The sequence below is a fragment of the Poecilia latipinna genome, unplaced genomic scaffold (assembly GCF_001443285.1).
Source record: "Poecilia latipinna isolate Pla-1442-1.1 unplaced genomic scaffold, P_latipinna-1.0 Scaffold990, whole genome shotgun sequence".
In the NCBI taxonomy this organism is placed as follows: domain Eukaryota; kingdom Metazoa; phylum Chordata; class Actinopteri; order Cyprinodontiformes; family Poeciliidae; genus Poecilia; species Poecilia latipinna.
The window spans coordinates 355,063-375,767 of NW_015113606.1; the positions used below are offsets into that span (position 1 = coordinate 355,063).

The window sequence follows — 20,705 nt, forward strand, 5'->3', positions numbered from 1 at the left end:
GTTTCCTGGTCTGAATCTCACTTTTATTTAGAATCCATATGCTATTAATAGGATTGGTACGGAAGAGGATTAGGACCACTGGAAAAAAAAATAATAATCTGACTTTTTTTTTTCTCAGATATTAATCTTGTGAAATAAAAAGTAAAAATTCTGAGGAAAAAGTCAGATTTAAAAAAAAATATATATATATATATATATATATATATTTATTTATTTTTTTCTCAGTGGCCCTAATCGTCTTCTGTAGTTTACAGTTGGAGCACTTCTACAAAATAATAATAATTAGGGTCACTTGGAGGTTAAAAAAAAAAAAAAGTTGAAATCTGACTTAAAAAGAAGTTCAGATGTTAAAAAAAGAGAACCTGAAATTCAGTTCCAGGATTAAAATTTAAGTGTTGGGAATAAAGAGAATAAAATACCTCATAAGACTGAGAGAAAAAAACAAAACAAAACAAAAAAAAAACAATGCTACAACTTCCATGTTCTTTCTCAGAAAGTCTGGGATGTGTCAGGGCAATTTTATAGAAGCAAGCATTTATAGAAGGTTTATGCTGAAAGAGAGAATGTTATGGCTCATAAATCCTAGTTTCTAATACTTTACACATTTAGCACCACGTACATGAGCTTTATTGACAGCACTAAGCTCCTCCTACTGGTTCCGTTTGTTTCTGATTGGAGTGGTGAATTTCTGAAGAGGGCAATAGTAGCACAAGAAGGAGGTTAATTTTTTCTACACATCTATCTCAAACTATCACAACATAGTGACAGTTTTTAACAAAAACGTAAAAATAAATACTGGTTCTAAAAATGAAACATTTTTGTTTTATCCACCACTACCGGTTTGGTTAGAGCTTGGGAACCAACTAGTTGTTCCAACAGAATAATCATTTGGCAATCCTGAACTCTTGCTTTCAAGTCAAAGATGAGTGAATATAAACCTCTAAAACAAACAGCAGATTTTCACATTTAGTTTCACTGAACAACATGAAAAGAAAAAAATAAGACAAGGACAAATTTCACACCTATATTCCTTTATTCCATTTACCATCTCTGGACAAAAAGGAAAATGCGTAAAAGAAATAAGGCAACAGAAATCCTCCCTCATCCTCTGGCTAAAGCTCGCCCTACGCTGAACAAACAGCACCAGGAGACACCCGGGTAGCGCAGGTGAGGGGGAATCTGAGACAAATGGCTTAATAAAGTGAGAAGCAGTTTTGCATAGCGGCTCCCTACAGGCAAAAGGCACAGTCACTGAGTAAGCATCTCCTAACTAAGTTTAGCCTGACGAAACGGCAGCCTCGCTCCTGCGGAGTGAGGTGAACGTTGCGAGCTGGCTACGCGAGGCTCCATTAAGGCCGGGGCAGGAGGAAACGCTTGACTAATTACTTCATTATTAACAGTCGGCCATTACGCTCCTTACATGGAGTACACGGTCTCTGTAGAGTAGAAAAATAAGTGAACCTGACGGGGGGTGGGGGGGTGATGGCAACAGAGCAGGAGCACATTCAAACTTACAGTATATAACATCCGAGGCTTATATACGCACAGTGTCCAAACAGAAAGACCTTACAGTTACAATGGAAATTTATAAGAAGCACTTCACTTGTGATTGTCAAGAAAAGAAAGGCCAAACATTTAGCAGCAGCAAAAAGCCATCCCTTATTTTAACATATCACAATACAAACATATCTTTTAAAAAAACAACAGTACTCTTAATAATAATAATAATAATAATATGGAATGTTTTTCCCTCACAATTTTCATGATTATCAGCAAAAGACAGAGAGAAAGCAGGGCCAGGATCGAGACTTTTAGGCACTTAGAGAAGAAAACGTACAGCAGAGTGAAGATCATAGTGCAAACAAGACGCTTTGAAGGCCAAGGAATAATTCAGCGTGTGATTGTACATTAAATTAAAAATAAAAAGGTTGACGAAGAAGTGATGGCATGATAAATGACTCCAGGAAAGCCTGAAGTGGAAGTGCAAGCAAAAAGGATCTGCAGAAGGTGCAGAGAGGCTGCGGGTTCCAGTGCATGTCTGTCTTTGGTTTCTTGAGTAGCTTGTTGATAGAAAATACAACAGGGTGTAACGTCTTCTAAGGGACGATTGAGTTGGTTTTGGTTTGCCGTGATTGTAGTCTGAATAAAGACGCGGCGAGTCGTCTAATTGGTGCCTCGCTTAAATGATTGACGGCTTTACCTGGCGTTCAGACGTCGATGCAGCAAAGTACAGCTGTGGAAGAGTTCCTGAGTCAGTGGAGTGAACGTATTTGGTATGAAGCGGAGGCTGGATGTGTTTATTGGTCGGAGGTCGTGGGAGACACCAAATACGGGGCGTTCCGGCGTTCTGCGTGCGACTTGTGTTGCGCCCCTTTGCCGGCGTCCGTCGCCGTCTCGGACGCAGCCTGCCTCTCGCACAGGCTCCCCAGCAGCTGGGCCGTCTGGAAGACAGACGCTTGCCCGGCCGGCTGCAGCGATCGGACCTTCTGCAGGTTCTGCAGCGTCCTCAGCATCTCGGCCGACACGATGGGCAGGTGCTGCTCCTGGATCAGGCTGGCGCCGGTGGGCCGCAGGACGGTGTCGCGCTGAGCCGGCTGCTTGGCGGTCGGTCTGGGCCGCTGCGCCACCGCGGCTCGTGGAGAGACCAACGAGGTTTTCTTCAGCGGCGGCTGGAAGTCCTCCTCGTCCTCTTCTTCCTCCGCCTCGTCCGCTTCTTCGTACTCTGCAGACTGGTCGCTGGAGATGGTACCGTCGCTCAGCCCCTCGTCGTTTCCGCTTTTGTCAATATCGTAGTCCTCTTCTTCTTTGCCGCAATCTCCATCTGTGATGTACACCATGTTCACGGGAAGAGAGGTGAACTGGTAAACGAGGCGCTGGCCCTCCACCTTGTTCAGGATGCCCCGCTGGTAGTAGTACCTTCACAAACACAGGGGAATATACAGCCAATCAGGTCTCAGTTTAAGCTTGAAGAGGAAGTTGGGTCTTAAAGCTGATTTTAAGAGAATGGAGATGTTTTGTTTTTTAGAGCTGTACCGATCCATTTGTAGTTTTTCTTTTGTACTGGTTAATACATGCAATACACATCCAGAATCCATGTCAAAGAGCGGCTGGTAACGTGATCAGATTGAGTCCCAACAACAACAACGGCAAATGTACAACTTTTAATGTAGATTTGACTAATTTAGCTGCATCTGCCTTTTGAAAGTCTGTCTACATTGTTTGCTATCCATTGTTAATATGTTTTGTTTGGTTTGTTAGTCAATTATGTTTTGTTCAATTGGAAACTTGTTTAAGATTTATCACCATTATGTCATTTCTATGATGTAAATGGAGGAAGAAAAAGCAATCTAAGCTTCAAGAATCGCCCCCAAAATATTGAGCAGACTGATGTCAAAAAATCTTTATTTTTTCCCCCACAGATTTCATTGCCTTGGAAGATTAATTTTCAAAATATATACAGTTTTGGAGGTAAAAATTCAGCATTTTTATTTAACTTTTTCATATTTTGTCCAGCCATCTTGAGACACACAGGACAAACAGTCTCATACGTATTGGCAATTTAGAGAGGCCTATTTGTAGACTGTGGGAGGAAGCTGGAGTACCCAGAGAAAACCCAGTCATGCTCAGGGAGAACATGCAAACTCCATGCGGAACGACCCCAAGGTCGGAATTTTAACCCAGAACGTTCTTGCTCCAAATCTGGTCACAAAGCTAAACTTTGTTTTAGTGGGATTTTATTTTTTGGACCACTGTTTTTCAAAGTGGGGTGAGGGTGGGGGAGCACAAGAGGGTGTGAGAGGGGTCTCAAAGATGGAGCAATTTTTTTTTTAAAAGAATTAAAAAGTGGTATTTTTCCACTTCACAAGTACGCACGACTTTGCGATGCACTGTTGCTTAAATTTTTGAGGTTAAGCTGCACCATTAAAACAGGACCGAGGTCCAAACCTCCACCGAAACCCTCCTAAAGACGCCGTACCTGAGTGCTCTTCCCATGGTCTCATAGTTCATGTCTGGTTTGTTCTTGTGTTTGCCCCACAGCCTGGCCACGGCTTTGGAGTTGACCAGCTTAAAGATGCCTGCCTGCGGGTCGGTCCATTTGATGTAGCGAGGACAGACTTGTCTGTCCTGCAGCAGCTCCATCAGAAACTGCCACAGGTAGAGGGTGTTCCCTCCTAAAGGAGGAAAAAAACACACATACACACACAAAACAGAACAATAAAGGAAGAGACAAAGAAAAATAACCCGAAGAAAATAACTTTGGTGAAGACTTAGTAGAAGTAGTAAGGAAACACGTATTTGGCTCAAATGGAAACAATCTGACAGATTCAAAAGCTGCCCTCATTCATTGTGTAATTTTTATAAATGATGTTTTTTTTTTTGTTTTTTTTTACATATTCTGTAAAACATAAGTCTGTGGGAAATAGTAAGTTGCTTCACCACTATTAGCACATTAAACAACAATGACATAAGCATGACTGACAGCACTAGGACCCTCCTCCTGACTCTAATTGGTTGTTTTTGACTGAACAGATTGCAGTAGGACCACAGGGTGGAGGCAGAGGAGTTTGATTTTTTTTCTCACAGATTATATTGTCTGTCTTACGTCATCCTCTCACGACATAATGACAGTTTAAACAAATACGTGTGAAACATATTGTTTATAAAAGTTACATACTGCAGCTTTAAAATAAAAGTAGCTAATTATCTGCTAATCTACAGGAACTGGTTTTCTCTCAACAACAACTGGCATCTGAAAAGGGGAACTACAAAATGGGTAGTTCTCTGGTATGTCCCACTGCATAGCTGCCATTTCGGACCTGCTTTGACAACAGACTTGTGTAAGAAAATGTGGTTAAATGACTCAAGTAAAAAAAAAAAAAGTATCGACCAGGTAGGATGTGACTCAGAGTTACGTTGGTTTGATAAGGAGTCGTGATCTGTCATGTTTCATAAGAGCCACCTGGTCTACATGGGGATCAGAACCAACATAAAAGGGATTGGGGTTAAATATAGAGCTAGAACCTTTTTATTTTGTTGCAGGCTTTTGAGATTGTTTAGATGGAGGGTCTGAAGAAGACAAATCTCTATTTGCATGTTTGAACTGTTCAGCAACAACCAAAAGTCCTTTAAACAATAAAAAAATGGCTGCTTGTTTGCAATTTTTTTTTGTAAATAATTCTTTAACAAAGAATCACATTTAAGAAAGCTGATGCATCAGCTCTCCTTTATGCAACCTTTGATAAATAAGTACTGCATATTCAAATTACACCCGAGGCTCCTCCTTATTTCTATCACTTATAGAAATGACTCATTCTGATTGTTTGGAAACATTTTAGGTCGCAAAAAGCAGAGTGATGATGTGGAAACTGAAGGAGCACCAACCATCGCTCCTAATAAGGCGAGAGTGTTTTGAAACGACAGTTGGCATGGTAACATGTCAGAGGGCCTGCCTAATTAACCGCCTGATAGCAACTTGTGTCACTGCTACTGCAGAAAGAGCAAAGCAGTAAAATGAACCATCTTCTCTGCAGAGTAAACAGAATATCCTCCTGCTGTTTATTCTCTAGTCATAATCCAGACACACTTCAATACTCTTCGGCTCTGTTGCCACTTAAGTACATGATTTGTGGCCACGCAACTGCTGGTTGTTACATTGTTGGCAGTGAATGATGTGAGGCCAAAGGTATGCGCTTCGAATCAAAAACATGAGTTTATTGCTTTTGCAAAGACGGTGAGTCGCTTATTCTTTTTTGCTGTTTGTTTTATTTCCCGCAGCCTGTGTTGCATCACTAATTGTGTTTGTACTGAAATATCAAAAAGAAACAGAAGAGATGTGCGTACCTCCAGTGGTTTGTGCATTTAATCACCAAGCCCAGACCTTTGATGATCCAGAACATGTTATGTTTTGAAATGAGCAAATCTGAATTCAAAAAGCTCTTTGCAGTGAAAATTTCAGTCAGACTGGAAGAAAAACAGCAGTTCGAAAGTCTCGCTGCAGATGAGTTTGCGGCGCGGGGGGCCACTTAAGGCTGACCTGCAATCATGGTGGTTGGTCCAGATGGACACTTTTTTTTTCTTTTACGGCAACACCTTTTACAGATAAGCAACGTCTCCTTTAATTAAAAAAAACACATGAAGGTGCAAAATACAGATTTCTAGTTGTTGACTTTTTCTTAATTTTGGAGCAACCAGAACCACAAACATTGATTTAGTTTTTCTCAAAAGGAAATATTACTTCCCAAATAAGAAAACTGACCCAAATAATGTCAAAACTGCTGGCCTCTTAGGTTCACAAGACCTTTTTTATGTTTTAAATCTATAATGATTTACAGATCAGTTTTCTACAAAAACCTCACTATTTGGTTAATTTTAATAAATGTAATTGTTTTTGAGGATATTTTTAAAATGTCCTAAAAAAATATCTACAATTTTTGTGGCCCCAACTATTTCCAACTCAACGACTTTGGGTTTCGTGGCAAAACATTTTGACACCACTGGTCTAGACTTTGACTGAGCCACTGTAATGCACTCCGATCTAAACTAGTCCCTCACAGCTCTGGGTAAACTACATGCTTAGAGTCTTTGTGGCTCTTTCTTTGCTCCATCCAGAGTGTTGTGACAACTTCCTGTTTCATAAAGAGCAGGAGTTTTTAAAGAGTAAGATGCTCAATTTCAAGGCGTTAAATCGAGAAGTAAAATTTCTTTTACGTCATATTTGATCAATGTAGCACTTTTATAACAACTGAGAGTTGCATAGTTACTTGATAGTTCCATTTTACAGCACAATGTACCTGGAAAACGCATAATAATGCCCCTTTGAATCATAAATTTATCTTTCAATTGTTTTATTTTGAAGTCCAGATCTAGCACCAGGTGACATATGAAAACTACTGATGTTTTCCAATACCTTTGTTATATTTGTCCTTCTTTACTTTGATATCCGGTGTAGGAGACTCTGCCCTCCGATGTCGAGGTTTCTTACCTGTTCACACAAAAACAAATCAAATCTTTTTAATCCCCCACGTTCCCAGGTGACCTCACCCCTCCGCCTCCGCTCAGAAAGATAACTCACTCCTCTTTCTAGACTGCAGCTGCGCCGCAGGTCTCTCTTTGTGTAACGAGTGCCACTGCGACTGGTCAACGGCTCCCACAACGCCCTCGGCAGACACGGTTACCTGGGTAACGGGAGCGGTGATGACATCGCTCAGTGACGGGAGGAAAGCCTGGGCTGTGGGTGGGGTGGGTTAGGGGGGGGACATAAACAGATTTAATGAAAGAGAACATCGTATCTAAAAATAACGTCTCCGAGCACAAACCACTTGTGTATCAGAAAGTGTGTGTGTGTGTGTGCGTGTGTGTGTGTGTGTGGGCTTACAGTAGTGCTGCTCCAGTGAGAGCGTGTCAACGCAGTCCATGTCAAGGAGCGAGTCAGCAGCAACAAGCGTCTCCATGGTCTCCTCCTCGCCACTCTCACATGGCTCCACTGCAGATCAAAAGAGGATCGAGGGCAAAAAAAACCCCACACTGAGATACGGGAGGATGGGATTCAGACAGAGAGGTCACAAAAAAAACATTCACTTCCTGTGATGCCGACTCCCCCACAAACTCAGAAGAGAACTTCACTAAAGTAAAACAGGTTCATCGAAGCTGAGAGTAGATCTCCATAGACGCCACAGAGCTGAGCGGTAAAAAGAGAGCGATGTATAATATCGCAAAATAGGTTTTGCTCAATAGACGTACGAGAAAGGGTACGTCAGAAATTATGAACAGCCAATGATAAAAAAAGAGTCGCTCCGTGCCGGACCAATTGAGTGGATCAGGGTTTCTTCAGGTTTCACCAACTCAAATTTAAATGGAGTTTAAGACCTGTGTCATGACAGATGTACAAGAAACAATATGTTTCCGATAAATTAGCACTCATCCACAATAGATGTAAAAAATAAAAAAAGCTAGCTATGAAGCGTATATTAGCAGCTGGCTACTGGTAGTCAACCGCTTCGAATCACAGAACGCCATAAAGATGTCTTGCAGGTGACTCGTACCTCTGCCTGACAGAAACGTCCCACAAGAGAAAAATAAAACTATGTAGAATATAAGAAATTAAACAGTTCTGCAACGACAAAATTTACGACTTTTAATTGACATATTTCAGGCCAACTTGCATTTTTCAAATGAATTTAACTAATTTAAGTCCTTAATTTTAGAAGCATGAATGTAAGACTTTTTAAAGTTGCGCTGACACCATGTTTGTTGATGCAGACTGCTCACTAGCAGCCAGACAGACTAATGACTGTGCAGATGTAGCGTTTTACTTCAGGTAACAGATGGGACATGAGTGGAAAAATAAAAACAGAGAAAAAAAATAATCGTTCTTCAGGAAGAAGAGACAGTAAACACAGCGAATTACATCATTGCTGAGAAGGTCCGAACGGTTTCGTCATGTGAAGATATTCTGGCTATTCAAAGTCAGATAAAAAAAAAAAACTAAGTAGCAATTCATATGTTAATGATACCAGAAAACATTAAATAATTATAAAAATTGAAATAAAGATTGAGAGTGATTTTATGGTGATACGATTTTTTCCCCCATATTGCCCCACCCTACATCAACACGAGATAGGGAGTCAATTTTTTCAAAGCAAATTTTGCCAAAACTTTACCATTTCCTACGTCTGATTAGACAGACGATATAAATGCAGATAGTTTTAATTGGTCTGATTTCATATCACACCTATAATGAAAATACTGCAGCTGCATGAAGCCAGAGTCAACTGGAATCATGCTACCTTACTTGACATACAAGAGAATGTGATTTTTTTAAATTTTTTACATATAACCACCTTCTTTCCTATATACTTTGCTTACAAACAGTTCTTCTTGGAAACCTGTAAAGTGGTTGTGGTCAATGTTTCTCAAGGCCTTTTGAACTTTCTTAAATAATAGTGCGTGTTTTACTTTCGTTTCTTTTTTTTTTTTACTTTTTCCGTCTGGTTCTTAAATCTGACCATGACGACACAATTGGCAGTTTTGTTTTTGGAAAAAACTAAAACTACAGCATAAGAGTAATGTCCTAAAGACATAGAAAATTATGGACAACCTTGCGCATCGTCTTGATGAGACATCAACAAAGTGTCTTCAGTCTAGGGCTGTAGCGATACAATAATCTCACGGTACGATACACGATATTCTTCTCAGGATACAATATATATTGTGATATTCAGCAAACAATACAATTCAATACACTTTTGAGATTTTCTGAAAGATTTTAGAGGGACAGAGTGATTTTGGTGACATTTTGTAACTGTTATAGCGTTGGATTGAATTAATTTAACTGAAAATTGATTAAAAGCACCAACTACACAATACCTCGCTCTGGTTGGACATGGACACAGACTTAAAGTCGACAGCTGGACAAAATGAATCAAAGAAGTGGTGAGAAAACATGTTTCTTTTAATTGAAACTGTACAAACTGTAGCTTACATTCATTTGTAAAGTAAATAAAGTGCACCAAGTACCTGCTCTGAATAGTTTGATACCTTTTTAACCTTGACACTTAACATCTGAAGGAATCACTCTAAGCCTGATGACCTAATCACTCTCCCGGTTAAGCAAGCAGTGAGTGAGCAAGGTGACAGTTGGATGTTACAATACTTGCAGAAGAATATCGATTTTTTTCCTAGGAAAGAAAATATCGATATATCGCAATATCAATATTATTACACAGCCCTACTTCAGTCAGAGGCTTCTTCAGGCTTGGTGTAATACTGACTGCAACAGGAGGTCCTTCTTGCCCTAAGCCATCAGCATCTACAACAGCTATTTAAATAAACTTGTGCAATATTACATTTAATTTCCCTTTGGGATTAATAAAGCATGTTTGATATGAGACTAAATTGTTTGATATTCAGAAAAAATGCAGGACAGGTAAAACCTAAATGTTGTCTAAAAAGTGTTCTGCCCTACTGTGCATCATTAAAAAGAACTTTACAATTAAATTGTTGCAATGGCCTTAAATTACTAACAAATTACAAAGTAACAAGCAGCTAATACTAAAGGGACTATGATAGGTGTCTAAACATTGACCAAAAACGATCTAAAAATAGCAAAGAAGTTATTTCCCTTGGAGACAAAATACTACTAATAATAAAAACTCAATACTATGGCATTACAGGTTTATTCTTTTTATCTTTAATATTGTTTCTCACCATATCACACGCTATTGTAATGTTATCAAAGTATGTATGGCGTTTTCCTTAAACCAGCAAATAATACTTGCGCAAAAGTTTTGAGATTAATTTACAGTGCGCCTCAACAATCTGTTAATAAGTAACAGACTGAGTTAAACTGTCTTCATACTGTTCTCTCAACAAGGAACATTCTGTTACAACTCCCTAATTTTTTAATCATCACACGCAACCATGTTTATGATACATAATGTACGGTATGTATGGTTCACGACGTTGAATGTAGCCCTCAGCAAAAACGGGGTCTATTGTTTTGCGCGCATTTATTCATGAGGTGATGAGGTTGTGAAGCAGCTCAACAGACCATCTGCTAGCTAGCAGCTACCTGTCTTCTGCTAGGGACAAAGCTCCACTAAACCCACAGTAAAAAACAAACCAAAATAAACCACCCACAAGGTTCGCGGTTCTGACCTCCATGTTGTAGGAACTTTAAAGCGAACTCTCCTCAGCTGTCTCTGAGTCCTTCTCTAAACCAGCTGTTACCGTGGGCTAATACAACCGAGAACCTCTGCGAGCTTTTAACAGCTGTTGCTCCCACGGAAAAACACGACCCCGGCGACATGCCTTACTGTTTCATTCCGACGACAGCACGAGGAGAGCTGCAGCCTGCTTTCACCGCGTCCTCAGCATCCTGTTGGGACTCCTTCACAAACAGGAGCACGCTAGGAATGTTTTGTTTCACTTCCTGAACTTTTTTTTTCTGCGGAGGGTGGTCCATGTGCTGTGAATCCCAGTGCGCATGCGCACAGATAAGGCGCTGTTTTTTTTTTTTTTTTAGTTTTTAACTAAGTGCTATGGGTTTATACAGCAAACCAAAACCCACAATTCAGCTACACAGACAAAAAATTTACATTAGATATGATCAATTATAAAAAGAATTGGTAAAAAGTAAAAATAAGGGGGAAGAGTGCTCGCTTGAGACACTGCAAAAAGAGAATAGAGCTCCAATTAAAAAAAAAAAGAGTTAACTTGTGACATGTAATCGAATTAAGTTTGTTAAACTTCATTCATTCACGTTTGCTTAACATGAGAACTTAATAAACTTAATATATTTACTTGGATAAACTTAAGTTTATAACTTGTAATAAATAATTTTTCTTTAAGTTGGATCACCTGTTTTCTTTTTTCAGTGTAGTTGCCCAGCAGTCACTGGCAGCCTCTGTAGCAAGGTTCAACACCAGATTTTTTCAATTATTTTATTAATTTATTAATCCAGCGATCATTCTTAACATTAATCAGATTTTTTTTAAAAAGCATGTTCTATGAATTTTTCACACGGCATTAAAAATGCATTAAAATATGTGAATAAAAAAACAATACAACTTCTTTTTTGAAATAAAAAATAAAAATGTTGTTGCCTAAAATGCAATAAAACGACATTTTTTCAGTAAATCTGAACCAGGTGAAGCTAAAACTATGCCACTTGAGAATTTCTGGCAAGAGCATTTTCACAAACACAGGTTCTTTTATCTTAAATGCAAAATGTAGATAATTTGTGCGCATTTAATTAATTTTTGCTCTGAATATGTCGAGCTTGTTTCAGAAAACTGGCTCTTTTTCTGGTCTCTGGTTAACGATTAATCGATTACTACCTGAGTTAACGATGTTTTCAATAAACTGATTAATCATGAGTTAGCCGATTAATCATAACGAAGCCGATTAATCACAATTGATTGATTTGAATACCTGTTTCAGCTCTATATATGTATTGTTCCAAATTACATTTCAGGAAACTGAATTTGCAGCACAGTAAGTCACAGTTAACAGCAATAAACACTTGAACTCTGTCAGTCTGTGGGTGACATCTTAAAAAAAACCAAACTACTGACTTAAATGACATTTTTCGACAACTTTGTGACTGAGATGCAACCAGCCAAGTGGCAGACAACGTGTGTGTGTGTGTGTGTGTGTGTGTGTGTGTGTGTGTGTATGTGTGTGTGTGTGTGTGTGTGTGTGTGTGGGTGTGTGTGTGTGTGTGTGTGTGTGTGTGTGTGTGCTGACCTTTAAGCAGCTCGTGGTGATCTTCTGTCTGTGACTGTTCACCCATCAGACCGGTGTATGTCAGCAGGTGTTGATGGGGGACCTCCTCCACCACCACTGCAGGGTAATCTGAAAACATCCCCATCTGAAACCGGACGGTTTTAAAGGTTTTAAATCAAAAACAAGCTTTAGTAATTAAAAAAACAAAAAAACAAAACTAGATCTCACCTGCGATGAGCTGAAGTGGTCACTGGCAAAGTCAAAGATGAGCTCCGGCTGCTGAAGCATGGCTGCGTGTCCTGAAGCAACTCCAACGTCATGGAAACAACATCACAGGCCCCTCCGGCGAGGAGGATCCGAACCAGCAGAAAGGTGTTGCTGGATCTTTCCTGCGGAGGAACTCTCCGCTGAGCTGCAGATGCGCTCAGAAGCCCGTCTTGTGGAGGAGTGATGTGAACAGCTACACTAATTGACCAGAGACAGAGTGGCGTCACAGGAAACTCATGTTGCTCTGCTTCGATTCTTGATGAGGAAGTGGAGGGGTGGTGGGCGGGGGGCGGTGAACTGTCCTGTGGTCTGACTGAACCTGCCACAGAACAACAGAGAGGCACCGGGAAACAAAATGTGAGTGAAGGGAGCCGTTAGAGGCACAGCTACACCTGCAGAAAGGGATCAAACCTCATTTCTTCAAGACATTCTCAAATATTTATCCAAGTATCATATAAAAAAAAAAAAATTAGAATACTTTGCCTAGAGTGGAAAAAGAAGACAGCATCGGTATCTGAGCTCAAGTCTCTCTGTTTCACATATCTTAATTCTTTCGCTCTTATCACGCTTCTAAACTGGGCTAAACCAGCAACAGGAAGGAAGCTTTTGCGCTGCAGTGTGTGTGTGTGTGTGCGTGTGTGTGTGTAAGTGTGTGTGTGAGTCAGTAGCTATGGGGTGGGTGTTTTGGGTCGAGGGGAGGCAGCTGGGTTTGAACTTGCAAGATCACATCTTTGCACAACGTTCGTGGCCTCAGGGCCGCGCATTCCCCACAACATGGCCGTGAAGGAGAACATATTAAGAACAACACCGACGGGGCCCGGCTCCTCTCTGCTACTCCTTCTTTCACTTCTCGTTTCTTGTTTTCTTTTTCCCTCCCTTTTTCCGCCTTCTGCCCAGCATACATGCGCCGCTGGTAAATTCCTGAGTCCACCAACCAGAACCCGATGTTCTCTCAGGGAAATTATTCTCCATGTGCTTCCGAAAATATCTCTTGTTCAGTCCCTTCAAACTTATTCCTGTCTAATCAGGTTGGAATCACATCTCAGTGTATTTTATTGTTTTTTTTTTTGTTTTTTTTCCTATGGTAGACCAACCCCCAGTAGTGTATAACTGTGAAATGGAAGGAAAGTTATGCATGTGCATAAAACATTTTAGATTTTTTGACAAATAAAATCTTAAAAGTGTGGTGTGCCTTTGTCTTTACCTCATTTATACCTCCTTTTTCAAAAACTCGACTGAAACAACCTGCCGTAGTGGAGAGATCAGAGGGAAGATTGTGCAAAAGCTTTTTTTTTTCACCCATTGTTTTTTAAAACTCTATTCACTGCATAAAAAATGACACCAGTAACAACTTAATAATTACTTGCTTGGAATAAACAATGTAAACCAAGTTTCCCCTACACAACCTGTATAATGCAATTCTTGACTGGGGATCAGGTTAAGGAATTACATTCTCTTTCAGTACATCTCATAGGGAAACAAAATTACAAAAGTAAATTTGTTGGTTTTAATTTTCTCTAATGGAAGTTCTGTAGAAAGCCATCTGTTTAGTTCTGGTCTTTGTATATTATTCCACTAGCGGGCTATTATTTTGTTTGCAAAACAGCATTCTTCAAATCTACAAAAGTCTACTGGTTCTTTTTAATCTTGATAAAATTTTTTGTAATTATACCCACATTATAGAACTAGGCCTGTCCCAATAAATTTTGCTGCAATTGTCGCAGAAGTTATTGCGATAAAACAATAATACTGTTGTGCGGCGATTATTTTCAAGTGATATCACAGCATTGGAATAATAATCCAGGTGGACCCTCTCATAGATCTATAAGCTTTCATTTCTAAACGGCATTTAACGCTGGACCTGATATTCACTTTGAATATCCAAAATAAATAATAAAAAAAGATGACTGACCTTGAGCTATTTGGCAAAGACAAGTGGGTGAAAGTTTCACCCTTCAGACGTGCCTCAGTGAGGCTAATAAAACGATTAGAGGCCACGTTTCGTCAGACTTCTTTTTTTCTTTTTTTTACTGGTGACACATAAAATGAAAACTGTGTTGTTTTATCACGTAGAATCCCAGTAAAATTCACAGAGGTTTGTGGTTTTAATGTGACAGAATGTGAAAAAAGGGGGAATAAACGCTGTTGCCACGGCACCGTTTAGCCCACCTCCCCCTCACCAGTGTCAAATTTAAGGTGTAAACATTGCTACCACACCTGCTCCTACCTTCAACCCTCTTTTTTTTTCTTTTACAAGCTTTACACCCACATTTCGGTTTTGTTTGTGTTGGATCTCGCTCTGTGAACAATTCACGTCCAAGGATGTAATTCCAGTCTCTTTTAAACTGCTCCTACATTTTAAATCCAATTAATCGTCATTTGTGGTTAAAAAGTACTTTTCTTTTTTCTTTTTTTTTTTTCCTAACGTGAGAAGGGATGTTTTTTTTTGTTTTTTTAACTCTCCTTTGGCCTTTGGTGTGTACGTGTGAGATAGAGGCGCAGCGTGTTTGGGTCAGTTATCACACAGGAAGCACAGCTCAGTTAGATGGAACCACTTCCTGAGTTTCTGGGCCAAACCGCTGCCATTAGCTCTGCCAGCAGCGGCCTTTTCTCTCTCAGCTTCTGATGCTCCCAGTTGTTTTTAGCCTTCGTGATATTAATATGACCTGAGAAATGACAGGTCAGCATGTGGATGTATTTGTTATCTGATAGAATACCCGGTGCAAAGCATTATTTTAGAAAAGACAGACGCCTCCAAAACTAGCAAACTGAGTTAGTTAGCTTTAAAGATATCATCTTGTGGGGGATTTTTTAATGTTTTTTTTCTCCTCCCTCCAACAGACGTAAACTGGATATAAAAACGCAGCTGGGTAGTAAAGTTTGATGTTTGTCTTTAACTTTCCACTTCTTGAAACGCTAACTTTTTAAAGCTATTTGAAGTGAAGAACTTCTACTTTTTGTGTTTTCGTTAGGTGTCCATCACAAAAGGCATTTAGCTGAAAAATCAGCTTGGAGACGAGTAACTGTGATGAACTTTGGTCTTTGATTCTGAAGCAGTCGAGTTACATTCCAGTCCGCTCTCGTTCTTCTCTCCAAATTTAGGGTTAGATCCATGCAGTGTTTTCGCACACAGTCACATTTTGTGCTACATCCATTCAGTAAGCTCAGCAAATTTAGATTAAAACACACAAAAAAGAGGGAACAAACTTGGTTCGGTTGCCACATGCCGTATGTGATGTCACTCGGGTTGTGCACATTGTTTTTGTGAGGCGGAATTTTAATTTTGAATAAAGAACATTTTACATCAAAACTGTAAAACAGGAAGAGAAAAACTTTTTCTGCAGGTGTTAAGTTAATAACTTGTTTTCTAACTAACCTGCATTCTGCTTACACTTGCTGAGTTGGCCTCTAAACATGCGAACTGTGCTTTTAAAAAAAATTATTAATATCACTAAAGGGTGTTGTGACTTTAGTTTCCATGCCATCACTTCCTGAACGCCCAAATGACTTCCAAGCCAGCAAAACATGTAATAATAGTGACCTGAAACATACAAGCTAGGGTCAGCAGGCGGTGAATCTGCTCACACTGAACTTTAGCATTCTGTTAAAAGCACTTCAAACTCTGAAGCCGGAGTGATGGAAAGTATTTGTGGTTTTGACATAGTAACTATGGCCCTTAGCTTCTTACATTTAAGAGCAGTTTAAAGTGTGTAGCTAGCAGGATCCTGCTCTGAGAACCAACAATGCTAGCCGCCGCTGCACCCTGTATCTCTACTCTTTGTGGCACACCTGCTCACTCCAACAAGAGCAGGTCAGTCTTAGGTAGAAATGTGGAATCAGTACTTGAACAGCATGCTAATAGAAGTGGATTAATGTAGTGAATATAGCATTATTTCTGAACAACAGAGAAGTTTTTGAGAAGCACCTGAGGCTAAATGAGCACAGTTTTGAAGGTACAAAAAGAAAGCCTAAACTGAACCGGTCTTTTCTAAATCAAGCAGTACTTGTGGAGACATGTCAGCACTATCGTCAAATGTCACTGTCACTAATTTAGTTTAGAGCACTGAAACTCTTTGATATTACATCATCTACTTTTAACCACAAGACCAGAAAGAAAACAACTTGTTCTTGGGAGTTTTGATAATTTACATGAAGAAACATGATGACGGGGTTTTTTTCTGCAGAATTATATTTTTATGCATAGTGACTTGTGGTTTAACAGAAATAGATGAGTGGAGGCTTTTCAGGGCTTTGCCAGTGAAGTAAGTTCATGTGGTTTGAAGGTCTGAATTAGAAAAAAAACATTTATGATTTAAACCGTTTTTCCCCTCAGTCCCATAACAAATAATGGATTGTTTAAAAAATTGTTGTCGAGGATAAACAAGCCCGCTTATCTTATCATTAAGTAGCTATATAATTTTGTTACACAGCTACGAAAAACTACAATGTTCTACAGAGGTTTATGCTACAGACATACACATGATAGAATGTAACACTGAAAGGCAGTAGAAATGTGGCATTAAGTTTCCACTCCAGTCTCCAAGATTGCTTCGCCTGAACCACTGACTTAATAGCCCTTCTAAATTAAAGCCTCCCCTCAGCATAATGCTGCCACCAACTTCTGCCACTTTGGGAATGTATGCTGAGTTAGTTTTTCCAAGCATGTTGCATTTTGAACGTGGGTTAAAATATTCAGTTTTGGTCTCTTCTGACCTTTTACAAGTTTAACCTTTGCCAGTGAAGTGTGTTCACGTGGTTTGGAGTCTGAATTAGAAAAAAAACATTTATGATTTTTGTAATTGATGAGGAAACAGGGCACCAGCTGTTTTTTTCTAAAGGGGGCGGGGGACCGCAGGAATTTAATTTGTTTTATTTATTGTTATTTTTATTTTACAAATGTGTGTTTTGCAAACATTGTACTTTATATAAGAGTCATGGGCCTATATCAGGGAAGTTGTAATACTATTTTGGGACCTGTATGAATATAAACAATACTCAAGTGTTTAAAAATTGAGAGGTTATAGTAATAGTTGGGGGGAACAACATGAAGCTACTGGCCAATAGATGTATTAAACCTACAATTATCAGTTTGTATCATCAGTTCATATTCGATTATGCAAAGGACTACCTATTAATATAGTGTAATTTGCATTAACATCAGCCCTATTCTTTACTTTAGTGAACAGATCACCAAAACAGTTTCCAGCCCATGTGAGCACATCCTTGTAAATCCTAAAATTATTTTACTATAGTCTGGCCTGTCAGTCTAAGTCATAAATAAGTAGGTTGGTAGATTTCTGTTTTCCACTGATGAAAAATGGGCAAGTTAATGTGTTTAAAGCTTGAGCTAGTATTTTATAACCTGTCCTGTCTGCTGAGTCGCCTGGCATCATTTGTTCATTGACAAACAATGTTTGTTCATTAATATTCTCTAACAAAGCTCTGACACCTTCTGGATTTACACTCAGATTAAATGTCACCCTGTTGAACTGTCATTTACTATTTGTGACTTTGCATGACAATTAGTTGCACTGAATTTTATTTATCCATATTAGGTCAAAAAGAGCCTAATTTTCCAGATTTTTGTGCCATTTTATTACAAATAATATCAAGAACTTACATTAAAGTTGTGCTTTAAAGGAATAGTGTTATGCTTTATGGGGACATTTTTATAGCACAATCATGTTAACTTCATTTGTTATAAAAATGGTATATCAAACATGATTTAAAAGAAATTTGACTTCGCAATTTAACACCTTGAAATCGGGCCTCTGTCTCTTTAAGAAGCTCCTGCTATTTCCGACCTGCAGCATGTCATCACAGTAACGTTTCTCCATTAAGCCTTTAACGTTTTTACCAGCGCTGCACTGAGAAGTAGCTCGTATGACGAGCTCAGAAGAAGCGCAGTTCCACCAGGTGTTTGCTAAATGCCGCTGGCTAGTCTGAAGGAGCTGAGAGAAAAATGCAGCGTTCAGTGAGAACAAGCGTTAAGGAATCCCGTGAATGGTTGCTACCAGAGACTAAAAGGACTTCTCAAACAGAATCAAAGCAACACTCCAGGTATGTTTTGGTTGACGAAACAACATCGTAACATGATGCAAAGCTAAAAAAAATGAAAAAAAAGTCGATTTTACATAATTGCAGCAACTTTAAATGGGACAAAATGAGAAAAATTTTTAGAGGTATGAATACTTCTGGTAAAATTAAACCTTTGGTTGGTTGTCCCTAACCATTTTAAACAGTTACCGTAGCTTAATAGCTAATTGCTTTGTTCCTGAAACATTTCTGAAGACAGAACGGTTCTAGTCAAAGCACAATTGGGTTTTGGTGTAAAAATCAACCATTTTGTATAATAGGAAACAGACAGAACTGGTTTTTTCCCCCACCCAGCAGCAGAACAGTATCATCTTTCCTGCCGCTAACAGAGACCTGTCCCTGGCTCCTATATGTTGATCGTTAGCGAGGCCTGCAGCCTGCTGCCTCCGTAGAGGACACTCCAACTGTAGAGCCCTTTGTTCATCAGCAGTCTGGTCACATAGGTTGGTCCCTGTGGCCCCGGCGCTGGGATCCGAGTCTGTGAAGAGACTGCCAGGCCCCCAAGGACACTGATAAGCCCCCCCACTCCCTATAACATTCATTCCCCAGTTTCTGCCAGCGTGTGTGTGCGCGCGTGTGCGTGTGTGTGTAAGCGAGAGCAAGTCAGAAAGTGAGATAGAAAAGAGCGCGAGTGTTTTTGACAGAATAGGACAGAGTATGCATGTGCCTACGAGTGTGTGTGTGTGTGTGTGTGTGTGAACTAGGCCAATGTGATAACAGCATGGCAAGAAAGGGAGCAGATGATAAGCCCCTCTTGTTGCTTTGGGTAACCGGGCCTTGTTAAGTGAGCACAGTGAAATATGGTGTGTGTGTGTGTTTGCTGGAGATGGGGAATTGGAGCACAGTGGAGGTGTTTGCAGCACAATTTTTTTTCTTTCTTTTTTTACAAGCAATTTGTGCAAACGGCAGAGCTGTGTCTGAAAGAAAAATTGTGTTTTGTTTTGTTTTGTTAGCATTCTCAGGTAAAAAGCTTTAAAAAGATACACCACAAACAACCACGCTTGGAAACCTTTTGCTCCCTGGAAAGTACTTTCACTTTCTCTTCGGCACATGTCAGACCCCATGTCAGGCTTCTTCTTCTTTTTTACCCCCACCTTCTTTTACAGAACAAAAAATCGCCGTAAAGGCTGGTAAACAGAGGAAGAGGCATGCTTACCTTATCTGTGCTGGGCTCGTTTCTGAGTGTGTGTGTGTGTGTGTGTCTGTGTGTGTGACCCAGCCGCAGTCGCCTGGAGGATCTGAGGAGAGGAGCGGAAATTGTTCTCATTACATCTGACAAACCGAGAGAGAGAGAGAGAGAGAGAGAGAGAGAGAGAGAGAGAGAGAGAGAGAGAGAGAGAGAGCTCTCATCTGCTCACAGACCTGGGATCTGCTTCTCTTACTGTGAATTCCCAGGAACCAGGGAGGGACTGACGCACAGTCAATATCAGAGTTGTCAGTTGTTGCTTCCTCTTTTTTTTTTTTTTTATTCCAGAGAACTAGTTGAACACACACACTCGGTCACACCTCTTCCCCCAGCCTGTGAGATCTGATTGGTTACCTGTGTTGTTAGCGAAGGTAACCCATAGAGACCATTGTCGGTGTGAGGCAATGTAAACACAGCCTTATTTGCAATGTAAAGCAGCGAGCAGGCCCTTCTGCAAACAAATGTGGAGCTTATACGAATGCAGATTAATAAGGTTAACACACTCCCTAAATATTATATTTAGCAAAAATTAAAAAAACATCTATAATTTTTCACACCTTAATAAGAATGTATATACTGACAGGAGTTTTTTTTTTCTTTTTAATAATAATAATAATAAACCCCTCCAAAACTGTTAAATAAGTTTGCATATTACATAAGACCCTCACGCCCCCTAGTGGCAACACCTTGAACTTGCTTTTTAAAAAAAGAAATCTATTTGAGAGTTTCCTAAAGAGCAGAAAGAGCTGACATTACAGGTGCCTCATAAAGCCTTTAAAAAAACAACAACACAACGTTGGGCAAAGTGCTGCACAAACAAAAGAAGGCAGAGTTAAAATTAAAAGTTGATTTATTTCACTTACGTATTCCACTCTGTTAAGCAGACTGATGTTTTGTTTTCGTTAATTATGGTGATTTCCTGCTCACGATT

The 20,705-nt window shown here is 39.7% G+C and overlaps 1 protein-coding gene across 4 annotated transcripts; it reads right to left on the reverse strand.

Moving 5' to 3' along the window:
- Window positions 1-1,895: 1,895 nt before the first annotated feature.
- LOC106958492 (ETS-related transcription factor Elf-1-like) lies at window positions 1,896-20,047 on the reverse strand. 4 transcript variants are annotated; one of them, XM_015050412.1, is made up of 9 exons: window positions 19,951-20,047; window positions 19,745-19,826; window positions 12,454-12,811; window positions 12,247-12,370; window positions 7,376-7,483; window positions 7,073-7,228; window positions 6,908-6,982; window positions 3,977-4,172; window positions 1,896-2,916 (listed from the first exon to the last, which is right to left on the reverse strand). In XM_015050412.1, exons 3-9 carry the CDS (start codon window positions 12,511-12,513, stop codon window positions 2,298-2,300), a joined length of 1,338 nt encoding a protein of 445 aa, XP_014905898.1. In that variant the 5' UTR covers window positions 12,514-12,811; window positions 19,745-19,826; window positions 19,951-20,047; the 3' UTR covers window positions 1,896-2,297. The 4 variants fall into 4 exon arrangements, with proteins under 4 accessions (XP_014905898.1, XP_014905899.1, XP_014905900.1 ...); XM_015050413.1 differs by lacking the exon at window positions 19,951-20,047 and having other exon boundaries at window positions 19,745-19,869; XM_015050414.1 differs by lacking the exons at window positions 19,745-19,826; window positions 19,951-20,047 and adding an exon at window positions 12,971-14,634.
- Window positions 20,048-20,705: the final 658 nt, after the last annotated feature.